This window comes from Egretta garzetta, unplaced genomic scaffold (assembly GCF_000687185.1).
Source record: "Egretta garzetta isolate BGI_Z169 unplaced genomic scaffold, ASM68718v1 scaffold68, whole genome shotgun sequence".
NCBI classification, from domain to species: Eukaryota; Metazoa; Chordata; class Aves; order Pelecaniformes; family Ardeidae; genus Egretta; species Egretta garzetta.
Window position 1 is genome coordinate 1466993 of NW_009260774.1, and position 8541 is coordinate 1475533.

General features: G+C 37.7%; 1 protein-coding gene across 1 annotated transcript in view; it reads right to left on the minus strand.

The window, feature by feature from the left end:
* Positions 1–8541, minus strand: part of ZFC3H1 (zinc finger C3H1-type containing) — a 45325-nt gene that overhangs the window by 35832 nt on the left and 952 nt on the right. Inside the window, exons 2-6 of the mRNA XM_035901677.1 lie at positions 8360–8538; positions 4083–4502; positions 982–1046; positions 531–729; positions 93–319 (exon numbers count right to left, since the gene is read on the minus strand). Coding sequence (XP_035757570.1) covers positions 93–319; positions 531–729; positions 982–1046; positions 4083–4502; positions 8360–8538 — 1090 coding nt within the window. The remainder of the gene's footprint in view (positions 1–92; positions 320–530; positions 730–981; positions 1047–4082; positions 4503–8359; positions 8539–8541) is intronic.

Below are 8541 nucleotides of genomic sequence, written 5' to 3' on the forward strand. Positions count from 1 at the left end.
TGCAGGGGCGAGTAGAACCAGGAGGGGTCAAGACAGAAATCACTCATGAATCCCAAAGATAACAACTGAACAGCATATAATAAATTTGTTACCCTGCTTCTTGATCTCCTTTTTCCTCCAATTAGCTTCATAAATCGATTGTACTGCTCTTCTTGATTTGAGAGGTCCCTAATTTTTCGGATTTCTTCTTCCCTCTTTCTTCTCTCCTCTTCCTCTTCTTGTTTCCTCTGGTCTTCCTCTTTCTGACGCCTGTCCTGTTCCTTTTGCTGCTGCATCTTCTTTGATGTCTTCGTCTGTTGCTTCCTCAAAGCTTGCTTGGCTTTAAATAAAAAGTATGTGATTAACTCCACCTTACCTAAATGATTCCCCCTAATCCTAGATTCTTCAAGAGCTTTGAGTAGATGCATGGGGTTTTAGAAGGATTAAAGGCTCATTGCCCAATGTTTCACATAACATACTATGGTTTGGGTTTTTTTTTATTTCAGAGGTCATGACATTGATAGCCATTTGAGTAACATTAAACTTATTACCTGTAGCACTAGTTTTTTTTGTTGAATGTGCTTTTGTACTGGCTTTGACTTTCTGTGTTACACTTTTTGTTTTTGTTAACTTTTCTTTGCTTTCCTTCATCACCTGCTGTTCTTTTTGCTGCCATTTTTTACTAGCAGACTGAAGTGCAAGAAGCCTAAGTTGCAATTCAGACATCTCCTCCTCATCATCAAGCAGCTTCTGTAGAAGAAAAGAGAAGAAAGGATAAGACAAAAAGTCAAGAAAAATCATTTAATAACTAAATCTTTTTTTGAAAAATCTTTTGAAGTCTGTCCCAGAATTTTTACCAAGAGAAAGCTTAAAAATCCTCCTGTACTGCTAAGTGTCATTTCTAAGAATGGACTGCTTTTATTACTGAAACATGTCTAGACTACATTTGGAAAAAGCCATCAGAGTATCATATGCCTCATCAGTGGAGGAATACTTTCTTACCTTTTCAGATGCAACATCTGAACTGCTAAGCTTTCGCGCTGACGTTTGTTCTTTGTCTTCTGTACCTTCCAAAAGAAAAATACCTTAATTTTTGAGCAAGCTGTTTCTCATGAGACAGAACTACATTAAAATGACGTGCAGAATTTAATCCAAACACACACATTTTATCAGTATCACTGGTACAAAGTGTAAAACAGAATAGCAGTTGTATGTATGAGATCACATTAACTAACTAATATAAACTTGGCATGTCTGACAAAATCTATATCATCATGATGCCATAAGCCTAAGGCAAGATTTGTCATTTTTTTAATAATTCTCTGTCATAAGGTTGACACGTACTTCCCCAAGAAGCAGAGAAAAACAGATCTGGAGACAAGGGGAAAAGAAGACTTCTTGCCATCTGTTTTATGCTACCATCTCATATCAGCTGCTGTCCTGAGCATCTCAGATTCCACTGGCAGCTATTTTGAGTAACTGGTCAGTCTTCTACAGAATTAAATATAAAGGCTCAAAGCTGCAGTAAGAACACACTTGCTCTACTTCATGTCAAAGGAAAATAGAAAAGAGTTATCCTATGGAAATGAATAGTAAATAGTAATGCTTTCCGGCTAAACATTAAAATGTTGACATATTAATTTGTTAGACTGCCCAAAAGCCATATATCCACCTGTTTATTATATAGTGTGTATATATATACACATATTCACATACTGTATTTTATATAATATACATAACATTGTATATTATACTATTACATACTTTAATTATTACAGCTAACAACTATTAATATCATTAATAGCAAAATTATAATTACATAGTGTATATATATAACCACACATATATATGTAATCTGCATCAGAGGAAGGAAATACACATTTAGAGAGAAGCTTGGAGATCTTTTCCTATATTAGCCTTTCTTCAGAGACATTCCTTCCCACAACTCAAATTGGCAGAAAATCAGTTTGCACTCCATACAGCTTTTACTCTTCCTAGCATTTTACAAAAAGTCACATTCAGAAAGGTACTGTTTAAAATATACCAAGACCTTACACCTAAAGGAAAACTGTACGTAGCAAATGTTTGCACATGCATGCACTTTTTAAAAGCACACAGACAAGAAGAAGGAAAATAGTATCTAATACCCTATGTATTCTAAAAGAAAATTCAAAAAAAGTTATTACACTAAGCAAAGATCCTAACTATTCAATCCATAGGACGGAAGTAGGGAGACACAAATGGTACAGTAATTTCTGTGATGCAGACAAACATATGCCAGGACATATTACACAAACTAAAATGCTCTTTCAAACCAGAAGGGGACAACACAGGCAGAACAGACTAACAGGCAACAAAGGAAGAAAGCAGGGAATACTGTAAGGCCTCTGTCAGAACAGTTGAACCAGAGAATTAGTTCCAGAAAGACACGAACCTCCCTGAGTTTTAAGACAAGTTCTTCAACTTGAACAGATCTGAAGAAACATCCAGTACACCATTTAAAAATAATGGGAAAACCAAATCTTGCTAATTTTTAATATATACGTAATCAAGTAGTATACATTCACTTGATACACATGAATCTGCCAATAACTGAAATCAGCTGTTTTGTTTTGTTTTTTTTACTTTGGAAACCTGCATTACATTATCATAAATGATCACTCATACATAATGTCCGCTTTCAGATCATTCTTACATCATATATTTGAGTGGTGTTCAAAAATTAAGATGCTCTTAATGTGCGTACTCTAACCACTATTTCCACTGTCACATGAATGGTATTTTCAACTGCAGTGCTTCTAAGTTTTGAAATTGGAAATTTTTTTTGTACTCTTGCTTTTTAAATAGCTCTTTCACTCCTGCCTTGCTATGTTCTTTGGTTTTTCTTCTATGGTCAAGGTCTTGTTTTTCCCTCATGTCTTCCATTAAAAAATACCTTACCTCTTAAAGAATACCAAAACCTATTTTTTCTTTTTTCTTTTTTTTTTATTAATGAGAAAGACACAAGATGAAAAATACCCAGAATGAGGTGGCTTGACTACTAGTTATCTGTTTTCTCTTTGGTTTCTTTACAGGCTTTTTCTTCTAAATTCTCATTCTGAAGTTATGCATAAATCATTCTCACTTTCAGTGCTCTAGTCCTACCTTTCTTCATATGCCTACTAATTACTCACCTGTATTCTTAATCCATCCATTTAGTACTTTGTCTCTTCCCACTCAAATTGATAGTTTACACACACTGACAAATTAGCTACCATAAGACGACAAGTGATACCCAGAAGCACACCCTCAACCACAGCAAACACTTATTAGAACTAGATGAAGCCTCAGAATAGGAAGTTTAAGATAGCTGCTTTATTTTGCTACAGACTTAAAAGTAAACTCAAGGACTTTTACCACAGATCAGCTGGACATGGTAACTTGTTTCTCACTAACTGGTTCATGCATCTGAGCAATTATGCTCTTCGGGCTGCAGTCCAGAACTACCTGGACAAGATACTTATTCTACCCTTCAACTATATTTCTTCTACAAATCCTTTCTATTACTGACCCACGATTTCTTCACTATTACTGAATATCAATTATGACCACAATAATTCTGGTGAAAAAAAAAAATCTCATTAAAGCTTGTTATACTGAAGAAAACATATAACAAAAATGAAATTCAGGGAAAAAAAAGTCTCTAAATGTTATCTTTTCAGCTAAAAAAAAGCCCCAAGTTTCGCTTCTGCAAAAAAGAACAGGGGAAAAACAGAAGGAAAACTTCCAGAGAAAGCCAATGATTTCTGCTGTGAACAGCAATTAAAACCTTCAAGTCTTGTCCTCGTGCTTTCTGCCAAGCTATCAGTTAGTCTAAGAAAACACATTAGTAAAAAGAAAAAAAAAAACAAACCAGAAACATGCTTCCAAGCATGTTTATGTAATTCAAGGAATTACATAAAACAGTAGTTAAGTACATTAAATCTGTAACTTAAAATGTTTAACACTTTAATTAAAATTAGTGTTTTAAGTAAAGTAAAATTTTCCCCAACGCCTAATACATACAATAGATAATGGCAAGCAAAAAGAACTTTACAAGCTGAAACAACTTTGCAAGTATTTACCTTGGCTGGATTCTGTGACTTCAGGTTTTTGTGATGACTGTTTCGTTCCTTCTTTGCCTTTTTTTAATCTGCTCCTCTCAGCTGGAGTAGGCAGTTTTTGTCTGAGAGGTTTCAGTTCAAATGCCTGAAAGGCTATAACTGGATTTTTCTCCTCAGGAGATACTTCTTTTATAGCATCCGTTGTAATACTGTCATTTTCTACAGTTATTTGGTCCCCAGTGTCCACTGTTTTATCATCATCTTGTTGTTCATTTTCTTCCCTGTTGCTCAAAGCCAGTCTTTCATCTTTATTAATGTATTCAAGCTCTAATTGTATCTGCTTATACTTCAAGAGCAGATCCTCAAAACTTTCTTCCACGGAGTTTTCATTTTTAGAGGAGTAGTTCTGCTTTCTAGATGGGGACCTTCCAAAAGTTTTGGCTGAATTACTGGTCAAGAAAACTAAGACAAGAACATGTATAACCTTAAAACAATGGCAGAATTACCACTGAAGACTAAATTATGACAAATAGAACGTAAGATCATTCTATTTTAATTTTACCTTAAGTAAGGCTCGCTTGAAAAATATCCCTTATAAATATGAGAAGCATGCAAAAGATGTATCTATTATTATATATTGACAACTTAAATAAACATTTTCTCAAACTGAGTTGAAATTATCCTACTTATGACAAGAATTTCATGAATTGCTGAGAAGTCTCATCTCTCGCTCACACCATCCTCCCAGAAAGAACAGCTGTAACGCTGAGAAGATTCCCTGTCACAAAGAATAAGTCAGACTTCCACAGTTCATAACTCAACTATTGACTTCCCATCTGACATGCTGAAAAAGACAGGTTAAATTAATTCTCACTCATTTTACCCTTTCATAAAATGCCAAGTCTAGCCACAGCACAGTTACACGCTGCAGAAACTGCAGCTCAACAAATGAGGGAAGGTACAGAATAAGCAACAACTGAAGGGAATAAAAAAAGTGGCTAAAGACTTGTGATCAAAACATTCCAAAAAATGCTAGAAGAGGACTGGGAATTACTAATTACTCAGAAAAGGTTGTCTATGCATGCCCAAAGGATAGATTTTCCTGACAACACATTGTCCAAGGCAGGCAATGGAAATATTCTTAGGCAACTGTATCCAGAACAGAAGTTCTCACTATTACAGGTTCACTTCCTCTTACCTTAACCTGACACTTGAAAAGCTGAACTATCCTGTAAAATAATCATGCTCAAGGGGAAATCCTTTAGGATACCGAGTCAGGTTTGACTCATTCGACTTTCAGTATCAACCCCGCTGTGATAACAGCTGACTCACACCCAGTTACGCGAAATGCTTTTTCATCAACGTCATCTCTTAAAACAATAAATGGACTAAAACTAAAAGCTAAAATAGATGTCCTCTGAATGCAGACATACTGAATCCAGAGGAAGATAACTTTGTATTTGTCTTCTGCTCACAACATGCATCAACAACTTGGATGTTAACTTCTACCATAAGTATGAAGAATCTTGATACACATCCTACAAAAGCTTCTGTAGTATCAGATGTTTTGCTATACAATGCTTTAAGCTTCAGCACAAAAAGCAGGAACTAGTAAAGATAACTACATAGAATCCAGAAGGCAATCAAACAATCTATAAACTTGCTGAAAATACTAGGAGCTGCGTGGAGTATAACACCAAATTATGTAGTAAGCATATTTGCCAAATTCACCTCCAAGACATTTCTACTCCCAAAAAGACAACTACATTAGCGATTTTGTGAGTCACAGGGAAGTCTGAAGCTAATTAATTAACATCATTTATAAAAATAAGTCTAACTATTATTTGATACTGAAATACCTCAATAGTTTCTGGAGTCATCCAGAGTTGGGTAACAAGACAATGCTTTGAAATGTTTTTTGTGCTCAGGATAATGCAATTGCTAGAGCTCCTACAACAGTATTGATCAGAAATTCTGCGTTTCGCGTATGTAGAATTTTTTTTTATATGTGGTTCTACACACAGAATGCAAGACTACATGGAGCGCTATGAAAGGCAGACAGGCTCATATACATTAAGTTATTTTTCAGTCAGTTCAAGAGCAACTTCATCCTACAACAAAAAAAAAAAAAAAAGAGACCAACTGAAGAAACTGAGGGGCTAGAAGTGAAGAAAAGCATACGCTGCAAAGAGTTCAGAATTCAACAGAAACAGAAAGTCACATTTTGGTCCCATATTTCAGACTCAAAATTCCACAATTCTCTATGCAAGAATTTCTGCCGAATGACTATGCAACAGCTTCATGTTGCTAGGAATTAAAAGAGAAAGCCTGTTAAAAGCTAATACCCAAAGAAAAGTAACAGGAATCTTTGAAGTGCTCCACCGTGTCATTTTCTCCATTTATACATATACTTCTACAAAGCACTGTGCAAAGTACTAGTTCCAAGGATAAAGAAGAAGGAAAAAAAAAAAATTACATCTCTCTCTTAGTAGACACAAGCATTTCACTTTCCTGGAGGAATTCCAAATACCACTCCAGCCCACAAGCCTCCTTGTACCAGTCGATGTGAAGGTCTCTTCTGAAGTCACATGCCCATGAACTATGCCCCTACTCCATTAGTATTAGCAACATGCAGGTACCTTAATTATTTAAGAATACTGAAATATCAGCTCCTTTAGGTAACAAGGATACAAAAAATACAGAAAAAAACTTACACTGAGAAAAAAATCATGGGCCTTCCTTAACCAAATGATCCATAAACAACTGAATGTAATTTACTAAATAGCAATAGTGTTAGAACCTTCTCTATCACATTTTAACAAAGGAGTACATCTTAAGATTCGTGGGAGGGGGGGAATCATATTTAGGATGATCAATACATTTGCCCTGCAAATTACTCATTACACAGCAAGTAACCATTTTCTGGTACTGAGAGCAACACTACAAATTAAGAGACTTAAAAATCTATTTTAAGCACGAGCACCATCCTACTGTGCAACCTTGGGCAAATCACATCTTCACTCACTGCCTCTTGAGATGAGATCCTTGAATTAAGAGTTCTTACAAAGACTTCACTAATGCATTAACTTTACCAGATGAGACTAAATAAAGGCATCTCCTTATCACTAGCTTACATATGCCATCCACATTAAAACAAAAGTTAACTACATGGATAAATAACCTTGTATCTAAAGTAACACAAGGATCCAATGAGTAGCTTTCAAAGCCTGAAGTCCTGGCACAAGTAGGAAAAATTCCTGTTCCTGGGATCAACCAGCACAGTCAAGCAAGCAGCGTACATCCTTTGACTACTGGTACAGAGGACAATAAAACACTAAGATTCTGGAGAATACGTTTTAACCAGCAGTTCTCTCACTCAGTGGTTTGGGTTTTTCTTTTTAACACTTGTCTACATTTTCAGTTAGGCAACAACACAGTTACATCAAGTTTCAGTACCAGGCTGTGCCTAAGTTACACTCGAAGTCAGTTTTTAACTTTTTTTTCTACAGCAAACCTGGAAACTGAGTTTTTTCCATCACTTTCACAGTTCCTACTCCTAAAAGGAAGAAATATTAGAACTCTATTAAAAGGCACCCAACTAACTCTAAGCACAATCAGTGGAAAACTTCCTACAAGGAAAGCTGGGTATGGCTTTATAAAGAAATAGAGCTTTCTTATGTTACCCAAGTTCCCATATAAACCACATTCTGTCCATACAGTCCCAGTTCAACTTAGGTTTAGCTTTAAAGTTAGCTTTAGCTATGCGCAACAGCCTCTGAAGGGCTGGAAGCGAAAATGAAAAAACAGTGGATCCTTCATTGCCCAATAAGGGAAATTAACAAGCTTAGGGTTTTAGCTTTATAAGTGTGACGCTTTAATTACACACATTAGAACTGCCGCACCAAAGACTGACCCCGCTTCACAATACCCGCACTTCGGGCTAGAAAAGCAGCCACCTGGGATCCAAATCGGCTAAGGCTTTGTTTCAGGCTATGCTTTTCCTTTTTTCCCCGACACGGGACCGATCGGCCAGGTGGCACGCCAGGTCACGGCACTAATCCGGCTTCCCGGCAGCCTCTCCCTGAGCAGCAGGGCCCGCTGCCCCAGCCAACCCCCGGCACTGGAAGGGGAGCCTCCCTCCGCATTACCTCTACGGGAGTCCTACTGCCAGAGCGGGAGGAAAAAAGCCTCCCTTCCCTCCCAGGGCTTTCGGCCACGGAAGGCGGCACCGACACACCCAGGCCCACCCCGGCAGCACGGCCTCCCCGCCTCCGCTCCCTCTCACGTCTCAAGGATACATTTTCGAGGCGAGGGCTCCCTCCAGCCTTGGCTGCTACTGAATCCGGCACCGCCTCCCCCTCCGGGCGGCCTCCCCGGGGGGTTGCTTCCCCGATCGCCGTCGCCTCGGCTCCTACCCCAGCGCCCTCCGCCCCTGTAGGGCCGGCCTCGGAAGCGGAATCGGTCCAGCGCATTGTGGCTG